General features: G+C 39.8%; 2 protein-coding genes across 4 annotated transcripts in view; both read left to right on the top strand.

Moving 5' to 3' along the window:
• The first annotated feature begins 1476 nt into the window (after nucleotides 1-1476).
• Nucleotides 1477-11276, top strand: s100v2 (S100 calcium binding protein V2). Of its 2 annotated transcripts, none has more exons than XM_062410443.1 (3): nucleotides 1477-1633; nucleotides 4253-4384; nucleotides 9606-11276. In XM_062410443.1, exons 1-3 carry the CDS (start codon nucleotides 1625-1627, stop codon nucleotides 9774-9776), a joined length of 312 nt encoding a protein of 103 aa, XP_062266427.1. In that variant the 5' UTR covers nucleotides 1477-1624; the 3' UTR covers nucleotides 9777-11276. The 2 variants fall into 2 exon arrangements, with proteins under 2 accessions (XP_062266427.1, XP_062266426.1); XM_062410442.1 differs by having other exon boundaries at nucleotides 1486-1633; nucleotides 4250-4384.
• A 7673-nt stretch (nucleotides 11277-18949) lies between these two features.
• Nucleotides 18950-21999, top strand: part of sema4ab (sema domain, immunoglobulin domain (Ig), transmembrane domain (TM) and short cytoplasmic domain, (semaphorin) 4Ab) — a 46437-nt gene continuing 43387 nt past the window's right edge. Inside the window, exons 1-3 of one of the 2 annotated variants that reach the window (XM_062409872.1) lie at nucleotides 18950-19301; nucleotides 20212-20309; nucleotides 21005-21260. In XM_062409872.1, the coding sequence (XP_062265856.1) occupies nucleotides 21164-21260 (97 nt within the window). In that variant the 5' untranslated portion in view covers nucleotides 18950-19301; nucleotides 20212-20309; nucleotides 21005-21163. Of the gene's footprint in view, nucleotides 19302-20124; nucleotides 20310-21004; nucleotides 21261-21999 lie in introns of those variants that run through there. The other variant, XM_062409873.1, reaches the window with a different exon arrangement.

Genomic DNA, 21999 nt, shown 5'->3' with positions numbered 1-21999 from the left:
GGAATGTTTACTGAAAGTTTAATGTGTGTTGCTTTTATATATTCATGTCTGTGTATTAATGCAAAACATCTGTAAACAGCTCAGTGCAGTGTCACAGAGGATGAAACAGTGGGAAACGATGATGTTCTCATACTGAAACAATTCACTGTGGCTTCTTCAATTGGGTGTGGCATCAACTCCTCCCACTCAGATATTCAAGTTCCTGGAAGAGAAGTAGGGATAGGGAGGTGGGACCCTGATCATTGCAATGACACACCCTTCACCCTGAGGACGTCAGCTGCTGTCGACGGTTACCTACATACTCTCTTTTGAGTTTACACTGCAGATCTGTTTGAGGTGTGCGTGTGCAAGTTTTTTTCCTTAGATAAATGATTGTGGTTACTTTGAAACAACTTTAAGCTTTCCCCTAACTTCTGCACCTACCCCAATGACTGTTTAAGGTCATAAACTGAATAGAAAGAATGTGGTCACGCCAGTTTCCTTCTCCCTCACTGTCTCTCCCTCCATTTTAAGTGTAAAAAAAAAACTCCTTTCCAACTGGCATTTCCCACACTCTGAAGGTCTCACATGAAGTCTGAATCGGTTTGTGTTTAAAGCTGCAGTATCACAAGTATCTTGTGTCATATTACATTACATTTCATTTAGCTGACGCTTTTATCCAAAGCGACTTACAATAAGTGCATTCAACTTAATACAAACCTAGAACAACAAGAATCAAGAAAGTACACTTTTCTTCAAGGCAACCAAACTACAAAGTGCTATAAGTAAGTGTCATTTAAGTGCTACTAAATTTCTTGTTTCAACTTAATATATTAATATATTTTTTATTCAAGGTATAGCCAAAGTTTATGTGTATTTAGTTTGATGTATAGACGTTCTGCTGTCCTAATGTCATTGGGGATTACATTAGCAGCCGGTAGTCAAAAGGTTAAATAGGGTTAAAAAAAAAGTAGAATACCAGCCTAAACTTGCATGCTGTTATTGCGTAAAACAATAGTGTCCAATTCTTACTAAAGGTTTCCAGATGTGGAATGAGTTGCCTGGTGAATGTGAGCGGAGCTCCAGTGGAGGATCCAAACGCGTCACGTGTTTTTTTTTTTTTTTTTTTTTTTTATCTTGGAGTTAAACTTTTCCTGAAAAATTGACTTTCCACTGAGCCTGATTTAAGAGATGGCTTACATTGCAGTACATGTAGAAATATAGGCTAAAGCATCTGAATCTGAATGTTGCATCTGATCATTTCAAGGTTGCAATAACGTGTTTGATATGGGCGGTACCAGTTATTGGTTTCCTCGGTTTTTCTCGTGCCACTGAAGGAATGGTGTAGAGTAGACAGTGGCTCGTTAACCAAAGCAGGCTGGAACCTTTAGTTGACTCTTGAAGTGAATGCAACGTAGTCATTCTTATATCAACGAATATTGGAGCACAATGCTGTTGATTGACAAAAGGTATGGCGGTGCCGCCTCGGCTCTCAGCTCCTTCCTGGCTGCTCCCATGCTGTGGGAGGATCGAGGACAGTTGCCAGCTGGTGACAGAGCAGCTCCACTGACACACAGCACAGCAGCAGCAGCAGCAGCGGCAACAACAGGCCACTGTAAACGCAGGAAGAAAACTCCCAGTCGACATGTCTCAGGTAAGAACTGATAAGTAAACTCTCCTTTTAACACTGACAATCAAATCCTGCTAATGAGGATTTAATTGTTTTACTTTGTATTCAGTTTAGTCGGAAGGAAGCATTTTTTTCCTTCAACTTCCTTCATATGGTCGAACTTTTGAAACTGTATAAGACACGTAATCAGAATCGGGATGAGGCATTTACCGAAGGTTTCCCACTTAGACCGTTTCAGGATTAATAATTACATAACATATAGGGAAGCTAGGGTTCAGGAGCCTCGAGTTCTTACTTCAACTTATTTTAATGGAGACGTTGAAGACGCGGCCCCTCCCTGAGAACCATTACTGTGGAGCAGTCAGTGTTGACACAAGAGCCCACTCTTCACTCACAACCTCAACTGCACTAATCTGTGACAACTTTATAGTGGTAACCGACAAAAGCAGAACACTTGTATAGCTGTGATTAAAGAAAACAGCCGGTTAGGGCTCTTTTGTATGTAGAGCCTAGGTGAAGCTCAGGCAGGGATCCAGGATTGTGCAATGCAGCATGACATCCTCTTTATTTTCGGAGCTTCCTGAAATCCTCTGATGCATATTCTTCATTATAGCTTCCAGCAGGCGGTGTGCCACCTCCATACCCCGAATAATAATAATTTGACTCATTTGGGATTTTTATACTAACATAATCTGAATGTAATATTTAGTTAATGAGGTGTTCAAATGTTGTACAACAGTACAACATGATGCCCTGTCTACACACAGGATAATGGTGCAGTCTGGGAGGGTTTTTAGTTGAGGTAAAGAGGGCTTGCAGTGGCTTGTGGTACATCCGTCAGAAAGGGTGTGGTTTCAACAGAGCTGTTGGCCCACATGTATTTAATAATTGTAGCAAAAATTGAGTGTTTTCCAACTACATTTTTTCCATTGAGTGTTGGAGACAGCCAACTGATGTTCAAATCCACACTTATATCGACACTGACTCAATTAACCATATTACAAAATATATTCTTACCAACTCCAAAGCTCTATCTTGTTTTTCAGTCTTTTTGCTTGTAGTTTTGGTTTTACAGCTTATTTAAAGATTTGGTTCAACCTCCTCATCTGTGTAATTTACAGCAACATTTTTTGTAGAGAAACAGCTGTAAAAAGGCACTGTTCCAAAACATTCCACAATATATGAAGTAGCAAGCCAGTTGGAAAAGTAGCCAGCTAGGGGGCGTCTAGGCCAAAGAAAAAGACAAATTTGGGGCCTCTAATTCTGTCTAATGCCACGATTCCAATTGTTATTATTTCATATTTTATATTTGAATTTGTTTCTCTACCTGATGATAAACATGTGGTTGGTTATTTTTACATTCTTCCTGCTCACTGCTCGGTACCTACATTTGTTGCCTCTGCGCAGGTGTAGCTTTAGGATGAAGAGACAATTAGCAAGCATGTTAGGGGGCAATATCCTTTACAGGGCCGGCCCTAGCACATTTGGTGCTCCAGGCAAGCTTCACTACTGGCGCCCCCCCCCCCCCCCCCCCCCAAAAAAAAAGTTTTGTATACTTGTAGCTCATTTTACCCTAATGTTAGATTTTTTTTTGAATGTCAAAATATTGGTTGGAGATATATGTTACGGGTCTCAAGATTGATACCACAGCAACAAAGTATATCTGTAGAATACAGCAGCAATGCAGCAGCAATGACGACACAGAGCCTTCAGTTCCTCATCCGGACTGCATCTTATTCAAATTAAACACAATTTCAAGTACAAGCATTTCTCTGAGTGTAACTGCATTTTAAAGTGCATAAAACCTACATTAAATTATTATGGTGTTTCTTTACTTAAAACATCTTAATATACATTTTCACTCATAAAGAAATATAAACATTTACAATATAGACCCATTGAACATTAGCTTATAACTAGTCTTTGTAAGGCGCAATAACAATACATGACTTAATTACAGAGTCTGTTTGTGTCGGAGCTGAACTACACACTGTAAAGTAGACAATATACTATCGCGACCTAGTGGGGCAATTGTCTCCCGCCTCACTGCCCAGCGGAGTTTCTAAGGTTTACCAGTCTAAGTAGATAATAAAAACGACATCAATATGTCTCATTGACACCCGTGGTGATCAAGCGAAGCTTTAGGAGCTAACCTAGGTGACTCTCACCCACTACTAACATGTAGAGTACAGGATGAATGCAGCAGCAATAAAGACACGGAGCATTCAGTTCCTCATCCAGACTGCATCTGGCATGTGGGCGGACGTTACCCCCAAAGAGACAGAACGGGGTGCAACTGCTTCCGTGCCAAACGTTCCATTTGAGTGCTGCTGTCATTTAAGGATTTCTCTAATGAAACATAAACCAACGTGACTATCACGTATATTATTAGGAATAATCGTAAATTATGGTTAAAGTAATAAAATACAATATTTTGGGGCATACCACATATAGAAGGTGCAACAAAAACTTTTTTTATTTTTTATTTTTTTGCTGGGCGCAGTTTTTGGCGCCCCCCCTATGAGTGGCGCACTGGGCAACAGCCTATGTCGCCTGTAGGAAAGACCAGCCCTGGTCCTTTAAGATAAAATTGGTATTTGTGTGTGTGCTGATGTCAATCGCATTCTCTCTTCTTCTCAGCAGTTCTCAGACCTGGAGACGGCCATTAACACGCTGGTCACACAGTTCCATTCTGCTTCAGCTGACAATGGTCCAACACTGAAAACTGATGAATTCAAAGGACTTTTGTCCTCCCAGATGCCAAACCTTGTCAAGGTAAAATTCTCATTCTCCATGTGTGTCACCCAGAGATGGGCAAAAATACATCAAAATGTATTTTGATACAAAATACAAAATACCCCTCAAATAAATGTATCAAAATAAAATACTGGTGCCAGAAAATGTAACAAAATACAATACATGTATTTTGTAATTGAAATATAGGAAATACTTTTTCTGGATTTTCAGTTTTCTCACAATTTGGTATAGCAGAGCATTCAGGTTTTGGTTGTATAATTTACACAAAGCTCTGGTGAACCCCACAAAAAGGAAGAACAGTCACGGAATGTCAGTGTAACTAAGCAGAGCTAATAAAAGACAACAACTTGATTGATTATGTATATATATATATATATATATATATACAGTGGTGGCCAAAAATATTATAACACCATTAGGATCTGACAAAATGTATCTTTTATTTTCCAAAAAAACATGATAAACTGGACAGATCTATTGTACATTCAAAGGAAAGCCTTTGGCTTGAGTTGCAGAAGGCATGGGATAAAATTAGGGTTGAAGTTCTTAGGAAATATATTGACACTATGCAAGAGAGATGTGCTGCTGTAATTGCTCCAAAAGGTGAACGTACCAAATATTAAAGTTAAAAGTGAATAAAATCAGTAGGACTCACTTCATCTGTTATTTGTTTGTGCTCAGAGCAACCATCTGCATGTTTCATGAACATTATGACATTAAATCATGATTTGGAGGCAGAAAAAAGTCCCAAAACAAATATTCATCACATATGAATAGCATCACACATTAGGCCTATGTATACTATAAAAGCAAAATATAGAATTAAAACCAGTTTTACACAGGTAAATAGCCTAAATAAATTACTGTACATAAAGTTCTGCACAGAAAAATAACTAAACAAGTGAGTAGCCTACTTACTTCTCTTTTACTGAACCTTGGCCAGTGGCATGGTAGCCTACTAATTTCTCTCTTACATTGGCCAGTGGCATGGTAGGCCATAGTTATATATTACAGTGTTAAGTGTAATATTCACACTGACATATTTATGACATAATAATCCTTCCATTTTGGTTCTTGAGACCCAGCCATTGATATGGCATTATGACATTCACGTTGAGAAGATAAAGCAAAACTTGTAATACAGTGCAAGATTAGATGGTCAGACGTCTCTTGATAAGTTTATCATGAACATACAAGCCCCCAATCTCCCTCTTCCTATAGCTAGCTACTCAACTGATAAGTTATCTAGCTAAACACTAGCTATGCACTAGCATAGCCAGCATGCTAGCGTCATTAGCATGTTAGCATCTATCGCTAGCTTGATATTAAAACCACCATGTATATACAATAGGCTATATAATGTAGCCAGACCCTGAAATAAGTTATACATCCAAGCTAGTTGACATCTGTCACACTCAGATAAAATATTTACCTTGACAGACAATCTGCTGCACTTGAAGATCTGAAGACTGAACTCGTGAACTGCTTTTTGATTAGTGGAGAAAGTATTTTGAATATTTAAAATACTAAATTACTCCACTCTAAATTATTTGTTACAAATTACATTTGATTTTTATCGGCACTATCAAATACAAATTACAAAATACTTAAAGTACTTGAAATACTGCCCATCTCTGGTGTCATCCTCACCTGGGTCTGTTGCTGTCTGCAGTATGGGGTGTGGTAACACACCTCTCCTCACAAACAGACAGTCAGGTATAACAGAGTCACACTGGCCTCATACCTGCACTAGTGAACAGACACTATGAAGTTGTTTACAAACACGTAAGAACTAGCCTCTGTTGACTGTTGGGAAATGCCATCATCTACCTGTACGTTTGATCTCACTTTTTAAGGATTGAATTATGTCTTGGAAGCTGGCTCCAATATTTATGGCTTATACAAACAGCCTTTATGTGCTGGTAATATGTGGGAGGACCAAACAGATACTGTTTATTCAGTCCTGTTCTGGTGACAATATGACTGTTTGGAACACACCAGGTAAGAATGTAGAAGATAAGTGGATTAGGTTGCAGAACTAGTGTAAACTCCATCCACTGAGTATCTGTACCACATAACAGCTGACTTTCTGCAAGAGGCACTCTGGCAATATCTCCAATTCTCCAATTTATGTCTGGTACACACGGGGGGATATTCAACTCTTGTATAAAGCTTTGGAAAGTGACATTTACTGGTTCACTACGTGTTGTTGATAATAAAGGTGCCATATAGAGCGGAAACCGGATATAGTGATCAAGGATATTAAAGCTGCACGATATATCGAAAATGTATTGTCATCGCGATATCATCATAAATGGTGTTGCATGTGCCATGCATTCAAACTCTGCATTTCATTATATTTGGCCAATCAGATGGAGCCCTGCTGCCCTAGATAGTAAATTAGAGATATTCAGATCACCGACAGGTTTTCCAGCAATTAATCCGTGTCGTAAGTAGACAATAAAGAGAGAAAAAAGAACTGCCTCCTCCTCCCGACTAAATGGTATATAAATGCTTCTAGTGATCACGCTTGTCTGGGGTCAAATCCATTACATTAAGTGGTAAAAACAATAGAATTTGTAAACTTAGACTTTGTATGTAGAGCCGTAGGAGACGTAATCTTTTGGGTTGCCGCAGTTAGCGCAGTGCGCAGAGGGAATAATAGAGAGACAGAGGAGCAGTAAGTTACTGACAGAGCTGCTAAAAGCTGTTATACTAAATTTAGTTAATAAGACCCAAAATTAACACTGTAATTTGACTCAGTGGAGCTGTGCATGGCTTCCTGGTGTCTGTCCCGGACGTGGTGGCGCTGTGGCTGTGGAGCCGTCAATGGTCTCTGCATCCCTATAGCCAGGTGGAAGTTTTTCAATAAAACCATGTTATTGGAATTAGGGGTCCGGAATTCATCGAATATATTCAATGTATCACGCCTTTGACCACGTACGATGCATACATTGATTTTATCGCGACCATCAAGTATAAATTGTCACGTTAATGTGTTTTGGGCAGCATGTAATTCTGTTTGAGTTTCTCTTATCTCTCTCTCTCTCTTCTCATGCCCGTCTCACAGGAGACCCCACCAGAAAACTCTGGACGGGAGGGGTAGTGAAATTTTTGTGTGATAAATCTCTAGTTTTGATGACCACTCAAAGCGGTTATTTAGAAAAGATTTCGAAAATATCAAGATATATATCGTCTATCGCGATTTAGCCTATAAATATCACAATAATTATTTTAAGGAATATCGCCCAGCCTTAGTTGGAATGGAAATAATGCTTTATTTTATTTAAAAAACTAAAGAAAATAAACAAATATACATTTTTAAGTCCCAAGATGCAACTGCAGCTCTTATTTTTCAGTGTTTGCATAGGCTTCTCACTGTACATGGTCTATGTTAGCAGTGAAATCAAAGCAGAAATACTTTAACGATGGGTACTTAAGCAATTGTTTATTTATTGCAAGTCATATGGTCATCGCAATAACAACGTTATCACATGTTTCCTAATATCGTGCGGCCCTAACAGATACACTAATCAAGCCTTCAAAAAGCTTGGGATTGAATTGTTCTTATACAAATGCATTCTTAAACTGCAGAATTATTCACATCTGTGTTCTTTTATTGATGAGTGCGATGTCTTCGTAAGTTGAAAGCACATGCCAGTTTTCCCCAATTAGCATAGGTAAAAGCCCCGCGAATGCCCATAAAAGGGATACTGCAGTGCCGTACAGTCTATGGTACACACACAGAAATTACAGAAACTGAAGAGAACATTGAATGAGCCAGGAATGATAGAGCGAAAAATCTAAAGACGGCACTATACTGCAAATAAGCAGTGGACACAAAATACCACAAAATAATACATTAAATGCAGTTACACGTTCAGTGAAAGCTATATCAGGAAAGAGCCCCATAGTTGAAGTAAAAAAAAAGTCATCCAAGCTTGGAGGTCAAAATATATATTGTCAAATAAAGAAGAGAAAGGGGTAAGGGAAAAAACAAATTATCTGAGCATGAAAACACAGCACTGCATGTGAACCCTCAGCTGACCATTTGTGGATACTCAACCTGAGCCTGACGGAACCCATCGTATCCTTAAATTAACAGATATGAATATTGTTTCATACTTGTTGATGCACTCTTATTTTAAAATATATGTGTTTCACTGCCCATTTCCACTTCCCAAAGAACTTAAGGTGAGAGAACTTGGTGCAGTCCCTTTCAGCAAACCAGAAAAAGGCACAGAAAAAATACAAAGAGAACAACTTTAGCACCGGCTTGTTTTCCTCCAAGAGCACCGCTTCAGGCTTGTGCGCACACAAGCCTCTCTGTAATCTCCCTCTAGTATCCATCTGAGAATCTCTAAGCTCCTTTGCTTCATTAATCATATTTAGTTGCTTTTGGGAGTTGATATGGATGTAACTGATTATGTAAAATTGGAAGATAATGTCTCATACCAATTGAAGGCCTATCATCATATTGACTCATATTGTATTGTGGCAGATTTTGTGATATGCAAATATCATATAGTTGTCCAAAGAATCGATATATTGTATTGTGATGAAACTGAATATTTACACCTGTATTGTCTTTACCACTTATCTTTAAGGGTTGCAGGGGGGCTGGAGCCAATCCCAGGACAGGTTGCTAGCTCTATGATACATTGATTGGACAAAAATGATTGGAACCTCTGTCAGCATTATGCAGGTTAAATGAATAGAACTACTGACTGAAGCCTCCAAAATGACCATAAAGTTCCTCAGCGCTAGACAGGAGACTCCAATACAACTGAGTTAAGGTCCTAATAATGAGTGAAACAAAACTATTCTGTAAAGTTGTCAACATTGTCCACCTTTTGTTGCTGTTCTCTGTTTTGTACCCTCGAAAAATGTGATTGTTTTTCAAATTATGTCATACAATTTTTTCTGTGAATAAAGCTCATCATACAAAGAAAATTAAATTATCACAGTTTTGGTCAGAAAATGACAGTGGGGTGTTTCTATTATGGAGAAGATTCTGTCTCTGTCATCTGAAAGCAATCTCTTCTTTTCTGACTCTATTTACTGACATCAGAATGTTCCAATTTGCCTGCGGAACTTAGATAAGTACAGTGTTCTAAATGACTGACAATAAGAACCAATTCGAAATTAACCCGAATGGTCCTTTAACATCGGAGCAAGGTTTCAGGAAACAAACACCAATTGTTTTTAAAAGTATTGATGTTTTGTTGTGTTCCCACAGGGCGTTGGCACAGAGCAGGGCCTGGGCAAGATCATGCAGGAGATGGGTGTAGGTGATGGAGAGGGCATCTCTTTCAAGCATTTCTGGAAATTAATCCAGTCATTAGCCAGCTCGCAGCATGGCCTCCTCAGCGGCCAGAAGGGCACCTCATGCAGCTGCATCCTCCTGTGAAGAGCAGGCTTTCAGCCTAACACATCAGCAAGCTCTGAGTTTCCAACCCGGAATTTAACCAAACTCAGTAACAATACGTAAATCATTCTCCTATTCAGGTGTCGGACAGAATACAAGGGTGCAAAGTTTTTCTGCTCACAACAAGCTGTTCTCAACATGTAGGATTTCAAAAATATTACAAGTTCTCATGATGTGGTCTCCATCTGACTGGTTTCCATATCATGCCCCTGCCTGTGTAATGCCCAGCTTCCTTTGCACCAGTTAAAGTACAATTCAAGCTAGTTTCAATTTCTCAGATTGTCCTGTGATGAAGCTAAACAAAGACAGTTTCCAGATCAAAATGACTACAGGTATCAGCATCAATGCTCTAATGGCTTCAATATGTTTGAAACATAAAATGTCATTTAATAACACACACATGCACAAACAAATGTGTCCAACATCAATTTCAATATGCATTAGTGCCACATTGAACCATTGGTGAGGAGTGAAGATTCTCCTTTCTTAGAATGTGCACGCTTGCTTTCTCTCGATCTCAGGTGTACTTTATTTCTTTCTTTCTCATTTTTGTCTCAGAGTGGGTCTGAATGGGCTATAATACCTCGGCGTTAACATGTGGTCTGACTAGTGTGACACATATTTGATCTGAATTTGAATTAACTGGTGCAATAGGCCGCTGGACATTATTACAGTGAATATTATCACTTTCCATTATTTGCTCTAATTTATGGGGCCTTCTGTCACAAATAACTGGAGGGTGAAATACCCAAAGTTGTTGCATCCACATTATCATTAGGAAATCGTCAATCAGCTCAAAGCTCACAAGATGTGAGCTTTCAAATGAAAGCAATATCTTAAAATTGAGAAGATCATCATTCACAATTTTAGAAAAGGGAATATGAGCAGGGTCTTTTGGTGTCAGTTTTTATCACTAGTTAACCACTTAAATGCAAACCATATAGTTAATCTACAATAATATAGTATAATCACCTTTGCATGTCAGACATGTTAACTCAAGTCTTGACCAGGCACAGCTGTGCATTCATCACCATTCGCGTGAAGGCCAGATCATTATGAAGAACCACTGATTGACTTTCAGACACTTTAAAACATTTAAATACAATTCCTTTGTGACTCCATAATAAATAATAATTGACAGTTCACAATATCTGTAATGATCATATCGTAGGTACCCTTTTCAGTGTAAACATTGTCTGAGTCTATGTTATTGTAATCATCTCAATTTAACCTTATATGCATTAGAAGTTGAACTGAAACAATTATTTTTATATATTTCGGATGTCAGCATGTTAATTCTGTTTCAACTGGAGAAACCTCCCAAACAGAAACATCTAAACATGTGTGGTTTGAAAGTTTCAAATAATAATGCTTCATCCTCTGTGATTCTGCATATTCTTTGTATTTATATTTTGTAATTCTCTGTATTCTGACCTTTGTGACACCACAAGAAAATTGTATGTAATAAACATATTAAACAAGGGGATTTTTATTGCTGAATAATTTATTTGATTCATGAGAAGAAAACAGTAGTTTATATTTAAAGGATCATTTTCTGATGTAACAGCCATTCTATTGCTTTTATTTAGTATGTAAAGATAATTTCCATTCTCCTATTTTTGCAAGAAAGCTTAGACTATATCAGCCTCAGGCACATCTGTTCAAAATGACAGATGCTATAAATTACATTTGTGTACGTAAGACCAATATTACAGATTTAGATTTTCATTGAATGTAGGTGTACATCCTCTCTTTAGCTTCTTTCCCTCAGGCGTACCTCGAAAGAATTCTAGATAAGATGAGAAAACATACTTATTCATGACTTTGACCCGCCCAAAAATGTCCAGTTCTGTTTGCTCATCGTGGTTGACAGTGTTCATCATCTGCTTTGATTTGATGTAAAGTGCATTTTCCTTTGCAACAACTTGATCTAACCAAATCTGTCTGTTTTGTGGAGCCATTTCATAGTTGTCAACAGTGCAACCATAGAATCCCCGATTAAGATGTTCAGTCCAGGGCTGCTCATTAACCATGGGGTGGTCATCTCCAACAAATGCTGTGCATAGGGGGCTGTCAATCCCCCGTGAGCGGCCTACTTCACAGCCTATGACACTCATGAGAAAAAGTGAGAAGGTTCTGAAGTTACGCACAGATGCTGAAAACACTGCTGCCATGAAGTAACGACCCCATCTTTCACAGTTATAATTACACTGCTGGAACTGGAAAGTCTGTCGACAGAAGTCATTGAATTTGTATGCTTTGAGACCCTTTCTCAGCTCCTGCAGGGAGGACTCATTCTGCTGATCATTGAAATTCTGACGGAAGTGTTCAATCTCAGCCTGATTTCCTGTGCTAATAAACTTGCCTACCAGACTGACACTAAGATTTCTCCTGTTTACTTTGTAAATGCATTCATTGAGAACATAGTACAGGTCAGTTGCAACATCCTCTCTGGCATTGTATCTTATCTCCACTAGTAGATCATGAATGTCAACAATATGCTTGAAGACAATGTTTTCTTCTTCTTCGGGTCCTGGCTTTATAAGCCATATTGCCCTCACGTGTCTTAAATCATGGTCTGGGACATGATCAGGAGCCCGCCTTCTTTCATTTTCCTCAAAGAACAAGCTCCAAGTAAGCCCTTCAAGACATTCTATATAAAGGTACTTTTTGCGCAGTTCCATTGGAACAAACATTTGAGGATGGCTCGGCCACTCAAATGTCTGAAGAGACAAAGTATTTCCTTTATAATCAGGGATCACTGGCCCTGTGCAGCCAAGTTCCACTTTGGTCAGCAGGTTGCAGCAAGTATGGTCAAGTTCAGCAATTACTTTTCGGCTAAGGTCATGGGACCTCCAGATCCCATCATTTCTGGTCATGATTTCACCATCAAAGCTCACAGACAAGACGGAGTTATAAAGGTGCAGCTTTGTTTCTATATTGAGAGACCGGAGAACTTGTAGTACCTGCAGCATAAAGTGTTTGTCATTTCCAATGTTGCAACTAATGAGACTGATGGTGCTAAGATGACCAAAGGTTTGTAGAGTTTTCAGGATTGACACAAATCTGGCAAGATTCTCTGAGTCATAACCAGCCAGCCGGGTTGTTTCATTGGTAACTTTGCTGCCATGGCCTACCAGTATGACACCATGATCTTTACTAGGAAAAAAACAGCTTCCTCTGAGAAAAGACAGTGTCCCCTCCTTGTACCAAAACAGAGTTGATGCACTGGGATTTCTCTCATACAGGTAAGTGGCTGAATCAATAACTGCAGGGTCCTCTTCCATAATAACTATACTCTCATAGCTGTATTTATTGTCTGTAAACAACAAATCTACACTATTACTAGACTTGGTGTCACTTTTAAGGTGAGTCTGCCACTTTCTAGCATCTCCCGGATCAGGTCGGTCGATCCTTGGAGGAATCATCTGAAGACAGACCCTAGAAACAGAGTGGTGGATGAATAATGAGGAAGTAAATCAACTCCCAGTGATCAATTATAGCAGTATTTCACTTGAATGAATTGTAATATGGTCTTTGATAAATGCAGTGTTTCATTTAATAATGTTGATATTTCATTGATGATGAAGTATATAAAATAAAGTAGAATGAAGTGTATGTACAGTCTAAAAGGAAAACAGTCAAAGGCCCAATCGTGGCTTCTTCTTCCCAATTGTTTTATGTGTACAGTCCTGCTCACCAATATTGGCACCCAAGAAGTTGAAGAACATAATGTTGAATATCCTGAAAAAATGAATCAAGTGAAACAACTTTTTTCTATAGAGAATTCATGCTTGATACAGAAGAGCAAATGATAAACAACAATTTAAAACAATAAACAATGGGGGGGGGGGGTAAATTGAAAAACTTAAAGCTTGCTGTGTCACTGATATTGGCACCCTTTGCTGTAAATCAGTATGGAGACACATTAAGACTCACCTGTGGTAAATCACAAATGAGAATCACCTCTGATAAATTGTCTGTGCCCATATGACATATATTAGCCAGTGAATGATGACTTCCATGTTTTAAAAAGCCACCTGTTATTCCCTGTTCCTTTGTCACAATGGTAAAGATAAAGGAGCTGTCTGAGGACATCAGCAGGGCTATTATTAGCATACACAAGACCTCCAAAGGGTATAAGGTCATCTCCAAAGACCTTGGTATCCCTGTTTCAACAGTGTGTGGTGTTATTAAGAAGTTTGCCAAGCATGGAACTGTCAAGAACCTGGACGTGGGGGGAAGAGAAAAATGTATGTTAGAAGTCTTCGAAGGTTGGTGCGGATGGTGGAAAAAACACCACGTCAAACAACCAAAGACCTGAAGGCCAACCTGGAACAGTCGGGGGTTATGGTTTCAACAAGTACCATACGCCGCACACTAAACCAAACAGGGCTTTAAGGGCGAAGGCCAAGGAAGACACGATTACTGAGGAAAAGACATAAAAAGTAACGACTGATCTTTGCCAAAGAGTACCTGGACAAACCGCAGTCCTTCTGGGAAAATGTTCTGAGGACAGATGAAACTAAAAAAGAGCTTTTTGGCAATGCACACCCAGTGGCGGTTCTACATGGAATTGCGCCCCAGGCGAGACCCCCTCCGAGCGAACTTTAATGCTGTATCTAGACCCATGATAGAATATCAAATTTAATCAAAAGGCTGTTATGTGGGGTGGAACTTCTAGCTCTAGGTCCAACCCTCCTCCTCCAACCAAGGATGATGTGCGCCATCCGGCGCACATCATCCTGCAGCGCACTTCATGGTGCGGCGCACCTCATCGTGTGGCGCACATCATCCTGCAGCGCACATCATCCTGGGGCGCACATCAGCATAGATCGGCGCACATAGTCCTGCGGGATGTGTGGCACACATCATGTGAGGCACACATCATCACCGCACATCATCGTGCAGCACACATCATCCTTTTCAGAACATCATCACTGCACGGCAGCGTACATCATCCTGGGGCGCAAATCGGCGCACATCATCCTGCAGCCCACATCACACTGGGGCGCACATCGGCCTGCGGCGCACATCATCCTGGGGGGCACACTTCATCCTGCTGCCCACATCATCGTGCGCCACAATTCATCCTTCCATGCACATCATTGTGTGGCGCACATCATCCTGCAGCGCACACCGTCCTGCGGTGCACATTATCCTGCTGCACATCATCACCGCACATCATCGTGCGGCGCAAATCATCGTGTGGCACATATCATCATCACCGCACATCAATCCTGCAGCGCACATCATCCTGCGGCGCATATCATCATCACCGCACATCATCATGTGGCGCACATCATCCAGCGGCGTATATCATCATCACATCACATCATCCGGCTGCCCGGTTCGCCCGTGCCCATAACCGCCTCTGTGCACACCAGCAGTTTGTTTAAAGACGGCGCAATGAACCCTACAAGGAAAAGAACACCCTACAAATAGTTAAGCATGGTAGAGGATCCATAATGATGTGGGGCTGCTTTGCTGCATCTGGTACTGGAGGCCTTGACTGTAGGAATCATGAAATCAGAGAATTATCAAGAGATTTTAGAGCGAAATGTCCTACCCAGTCGAAGACAACTTGGTTTGAGAAGATCATGGGTCCTCCAGCAACAAAAAGACCCAAAGCACACATCCAAGAGCATGCAGGAATGGTTGAAAAGGATAAAATGGATTGGTTTTAAAATGGCCAGCAATGAGTCCTGATCTCAATCAGATTGAAAATCTTTGGGGTGAGCTGAAATCTGCTATTGGGGAAAAGAACCCTGCAAACATTCAAGAGCTTCAACAAATTTCAAAGAGGAGTGGGAAAAAATACCAGCTGAGAAGTGCAAGAAGCTTATAGATGGCTACAAGAATCACTGGAGGCTTTCATCACTGCCAAAGGGTGTGCAACCAAATATTAAAGAGGGGTGCCGTAATTGCTGCACATGATGTTTTTTCTGTTTCTTCTTTGAAATTACAATATGCACTTTGAAAAAACAATTTTCTTTGTTCGATTTCTTTGAATTTTCAATTAAAAGATCCTGATGACATAAATTTGGTACATCCCCGAAGATATTGTACAGGTTATGCAAAAAATGAAAGGGTGCCAATAATGGTGAGCAGGAATGTATATGATTTAAGCCCTGGGCCACACTGGGTGTGTGAGTATTGTTATTGGATTATGGGGTCTGTGTCCCACATAGTAGAGTTAATTCTGTGAAGATGTTTTAACAACTCTATTGGAATGTGCTTCAAGCTAAATGCTAATGACTGCATTCATGTTTCATATGTTAAGCAGACCAATGTGGAACACTTAAACCACATTCAAATATCCAATTATCTTTCTGATGTGACTTTTTAAATAGATACTGTAACTATAATACTCCTGCTCTTTATATTTCTTACTTTCAAGTTGAAGTAGTTATGACAGATAGTAAATTTTTATTATTTCCATTTACACAATGTTATTTTACAGTAGCATATAGTAATTTCCCACCCAAGATCATAAGAATAGTCCAGTTCTGAGCGAGGCTTAAAAACAATAGTGTTATTACACGATATGATGTCTCACCTGGTGCCTACATTCAATCTGCATGGAGTTTGCTGAATGCTCCAATCTGTAAAAACAAAAACACCCCAACAGATAAAACTTAATGTGTCAGTCCACTGGTTTTCAGTCGTTAGTGTAAAATGCTCAAAATAATCAACTTTTTTCGAAGTGGAGCAGCCACAGTGTAATTTGGAACATGGTTTGTTTTAGTTATCTATCTTTGGTTGTCTTTTTCAAAATGTATAAGGAGACATTTTAAAACATTATCATCTTTCTATATTAGAACTCCTTGAAAAGAGCACTGATCTTACCAGAAATCATGCCTGCCGCCAAAGACAGCTGAATGATGAGGTAAAATCCATAGGGATTCAGCATAGCTGTAGGATTTTGTGAAGAGCAGCTGAAGTAAAGATCATTGTGAACTCACTAGGCATAGGAGTGTCTTGTCATATCTCCATCCACATTTGGTTAGATAAGAATGGAAATGTCAAAATAATTGAATGAGTCCACAGTTCATCAGTTACACATGACTGCATAAACTGAACAAACTTTATACATGTATAGTACATACATACATACAAACATACATATTTAACAGCAGGCAAGGGACCAATCCTAAACATGACAAGCTTTAACAGCTCAATCAATGACTGACACTTTGTGTTTCTGTATGTCCACTGCATTCCATGAAATCTACCACATCGTAATTTACTCCCTTTCATTTACTGAATCAGTGGTATCTTCATGCAGGTATTAACGCCTATGCGGGACATGCATGAAACTATTTTGATGATGGAAAGCAGCTATTTCTGTAGAGTACAATATTACTTAAGACAGTCACTGCAATCTCAGAAAGTCACCTTGACAATGTCTTATCAGTAGGGGAGAGCAGGGTAATGTGAGACATCGGGTAATGTGAGACACCCCCTGTATCTAGGCAACGGAACACATTTGAGGTCATGTGACCATTATGTTCTCAAGCCCCTACCATTCCCCCATGCTATGAAGGAGAAGATGGTGCTGGTGCTGTGGTAAGTATGTTTTTTCACAAAAATGTGTTTTTTGCATGTAAAAGTAAATGTTCTTGCTTTGAACTTCATCAATTGTGTCAAAAAAAATTGATTCAGGTAGAAAAACTTATATCATACATGTTGATGAACTTCCAACATATAAAACCATGTGATTGATGCTAGCTGAAGATTAGCCTGAATTGGTAAGAGATGTTGTTTTTTATAAATGGTGGCTGTGGGGTAAAGTGAGACAAATGCTGTGGGGTAAAGTGAGACATGAAGCACAAGTGAAGTTTAGTCTTAAACATATTTTATGTGTAATATTACATTACATATGTTTTATTTTTAATGTCATAAACATTGTAGAAAAGCCATCATGCCAAGAAACTACACCAGTTAGACAACCTAGGGCCAAACACCCCACGCAGAGATGGAGAGTGCAGCCGCTGAGGTCATGCAAGGAAAGAAGTCCTTAAGAAAAGCTGGAAGGGATAGAAATATTAACAAGACCACCCTCAAAAGATTCATAAAGAAAAAGAGAAAGGGGAAGTAAACTTAGTAGCCTGGGATGCAGTAGCTGAGGCAAAGAGAATATTCACAGATGAGATGGAGGAGGAGCTGGCCGTCACTTGAAACAACTAGCTGACCAGTTCCATGGCCTTGCTCCAGTTAAGTGCCGTGAACTGGTATTTGAATATGCAGAGAAAGACAATATCCCTGTCCCTGCCAATTGGACAGATAAACAATGTGCAGGTAAGCTAGGGATTCAAGAGATCATATGAATCATAATAATCATAAATGTGCTTAATTGACCAATCCCCATGATTCTGTTACTAGTCCGATATTAGTGGTTGTCAATTTAGCTGTCAGGATTTGAACTATAACATCTGTTATTATGGTAGTTTTAAAGTGGAAAAAGTAAGTGGATCACTTTAACCCCTTGATTTATCTGGTCTGTCTCACTTTACCCAAGCTTAGGGGTAAAGTGAGATACAAGACCCTTTTTTAAAAACAATCATATTTTCACTGCCCTTTGTCCTGACGACATTCTGATAATTTCCATTTCAAGGAAACATGCTGAATTAATGGGAAATGTGTACATTTTACTGATATATCCTGTTGCTCGCCTAGAGGGGAGCCAATGTAAAAAATGTCTCACATTACCCCGCTCTCCCCTATAAGTACATTGTTATATTTATAGTATATTAATATAATAACCCCCCCACATACCCACATACACACACATACAACCTTACCCTAACCATACTATTTAGAATTTGTAGCACACACTAAATTAACCAAATACGTGTTCGACAATGAATTGAGCACCAAAACTTATTGACACTTCCCAGGAAAACGGATGTCACTTCCATGTTATCAGGTTGGTGTTCACAATTTAAAACTCTTTGCTCACTATCAACCTGTGAGCAAGTAGCTTCATGTTTGATGCTTGGAGGTGTATAGCCTGTTACACGTGGCGGTTTCCAGGTCACTGCTAATCCTCTCCAATCTTCTTTTCTCCTCATTAGCCATTAGCCTTACCCACTCATTTCCCTGCTGCTCTCACCATGAAGCCTGTCTATTACTAATTTGACACGCCTTAGTTTGAATCTGAATTTTTTCATTGCAGACACCGCTGGATTCTAATCTGAAATGGTGTGACACAACAGGCAGACAGACAGATATTTTTGATCAACAGCAGAACTCTAAGATAAAGCTGGATGGTGAATATATAGAAGTAGCTTTCTGAAGAACCAAGAAAGGACCGTCTCAGAGAGAAAAATCCACTGTGTGCCTGAAATTATTGTGCATGTCAATATACTTTCACCAACTCTGAAGTAACAGTTTGTACGTGAAGGACCCTGAGGAGATGAGATAACCTGTTGGGGGACAACATCAGAAGATTCTTCAGCAAAATATCAAGACAGGGATTAAGGACAGCATCAAGATACCCAACAGGTACCCATACAGATTATACTTAATTTACTGTTACTTAACTGTTTCAAACATTATTTCCCTTTCCAAAAACACTGTCGTCCATGTATGATAATATTATATGGAGATAGTCATTTTACAAAATTATTTTAATTCAAGGTCTTCTTACTTTTCCCCCCAAATCTACATCACACACTATTGGTGAATGTATCTCTCTGAGCTCTAATCAACTCTAAGAGATAAAAGCTCTTAGGGAAAAAACTAGTAAGTGGGCCTTGAGTTGAATATTAACCTATAACCTTAATACCCTGTATATGACACAAAGCATATTTAAAGCAAGAAACTGATGTAAATTATCTTTTTGACAGGCATAATATTCCCAAATTAAAATGTTTGCAACTCTAACAGGAAGCATTGCATTGTTTGATTGCTAGTACATACTGTAGATATTTTTCTTTCTCCATTATTTGCCCATTTAGGGCACTACACATGTACCACCTATTAACTGGAGTCTTTTATATTTATTACCTAAATCAGGGCCTTGCCTTTTGCTGAGTGTGTGACCGCTTTCTAGTGTGAAAGCCTACTGTGACCTGAGTGGTCATGTACTATGGCCACCTGTCGGAGGTGGGCATGTCTTTTGTGATTGGACGGGGTGCCTTAGATTCAGTGGCACACCCAGTTTTAGCTTAGATAGCTAGATAGATGGATACTTTATTAATCCCACGGGAAATTCAGACCAGATTCAGACCAGAGAGGGGTCCAAACGACCCAGGCTGTGATGTGCAGGGCGCGCCTCTAGATGGAGCCTGGAGCCCGTTGGACCTTCAGATGGGAGGAGGGTCCCAGCCATTGTTGTTATAGTATAGGCTTAACCACGGTCAGCCTTTCCTTCCCATCGGCTAAAGTGTCTTCTCTCCTATTTTCACCGGAGCAGAGACAACGAGTCAGGAGACTGCAACCTGTGTGTTCGAGCGGTCAAGGAAGAAGAAGTGGGGAGAGAGGAACGACGGAAGCCACCCGCTAAAACATGTAAGATCACAGTTCTGCATCAGCTGGAGGAGTGTTGTTTTTTCTGGAACATTTACAGACAAGAGGACTTAGATAATCTGACGGCCGATTTCTGTTGCACAAACAAGAGAAACCAGTGTTTCTGAGAGAAGGGAGCATCAAGGTGAACCCATAATGCACAGCCTGAGTGTTGGAGCAGGACGTGAGGCTCAATGCAGAGATAAAGGACGGCACCACGTGTGTCAGTATCGGCACGTCCTTTACACATAATTGATAACACACACACATACACATACACACACACACAAACGCACTCTTGTAAAGTTGTGAGGACCAAGCTCAACATAATGCATTCCCTAACCCCTTACCCAAAGCTTATTTATAATATATATATATATTTACCTTAATCTTAACTACAAAACCATGTCGTAACTATCAAAAAGTTGAGAGGACTTATCACAATTTCCTCACAAAAAGGGTTTTGAGCCAAAACTTGTTTTTACATTCATAGTCAGTCGTTTTTACATTCAAATCAGACTCATCAGATTCTGAAATTTAAAAAGTGTGTGTGTGTGTGTGTGTGTGTGTGTGTGTGTGTGTGTGTGTGTGTGTGTGTGTGTGTGTGTGTGTGTGTGTGTGTGTGTGTGTGTGTGTGTGTGTGTGTGTGTGTGTGTGTGTGTGTGTGTGTGTGTGTGTGTGTGTGTGTGTGTGTACAGCCAACAATGATCTGCTGCACAAACCAGAGTATGTGGCTTCAGCAGGGACCTCCACCCCTCCTACAAATTCTTTGACAAACTGGGGGACACAGCATCAGACCCAGTGTCACCCTCTGACCATAAATGTAGCTGAGGTCAGACTCCCTCATTAGTGCTGCAATGAAGACTCACAGCCTGCTGTCCCTCACTGTGGCCTTGCTGGGTTTTCTGAGCCAGTGTCTGACAAGGCTCACTCCCAGAGTCTCCTTCCCTATGGGTGAGTAAGGTCGTGTCTTTCTTTTTCCTGTTGGCAATTTAAGATGTGATTTAAGCACAGGGATGTGCTATGTGTTTTTGTGAAATGCCTGGATTCATTAAGCTCCATCCCCCGCTAATGGGCAGACTGCAGATAACCAAGTGGGAGGTACATCTCCAAATGGGCAAGGCTTGAAAAAGGGATTGGGTGAAAATCACAGATACTGTTATTTCTCTGTGTTGCCAACTTAGTGCTTTTCTACCAAGTTTCCTGCAACTGGACTTGTTGACTTAGGCAAGGCAGTGATTGTAGTTGGTACTTGGTATTTTTCACTTGGTGGCAGTTACAAAAATTTGTCCCATGAATTGTAATTGATGATCAACCCTGCACATCATATAAAACCATACTTGAGGCGGAAGGCACTTAGCAGAGCCGCAGCACAGTACAAGTGTGTTTGATGCCCAGCAAGTAAAAAAATAAAAAAGGATTTTGGTTGAGGACTAATTGTAACCTTTATCATCTATGGGGCCTGTGCGATGGATCAAGATTTGTAGTTTCGAAGGTTTTTCAGTCCTACGAAGCTGGTTTTCATTGCACCTCTAACCACCAGAGGAGGTTAAGTTCGAGCTAACAGCTTAACTACTGACCAAGAGACATAATCATGAAAAGGACAATAGAGTTGTCAAGTCAGATATTCTAAAGAGAAGCAGATATAGTAGCTTTAATGAATTCTTGCCAGGCTTGAATAATTAATATTTTC

The sequence above is a fragment of the Platichthys flesus genome, chromosome 17 (genome assembly GCF_949316205.1).
Source record: "Platichthys flesus chromosome 17, fPlaFle2.1, whole genome shotgun sequence".
NCBI classification, from domain to species: domain Eukaryota; kingdom Metazoa; phylum Chordata; class Actinopteri; order Pleuronectiformes; family Pleuronectidae; genus Platichthys; species Platichthys flesus.
This window is presented reverse-complemented; position numbering and strand designations above follow the sequence as displayed.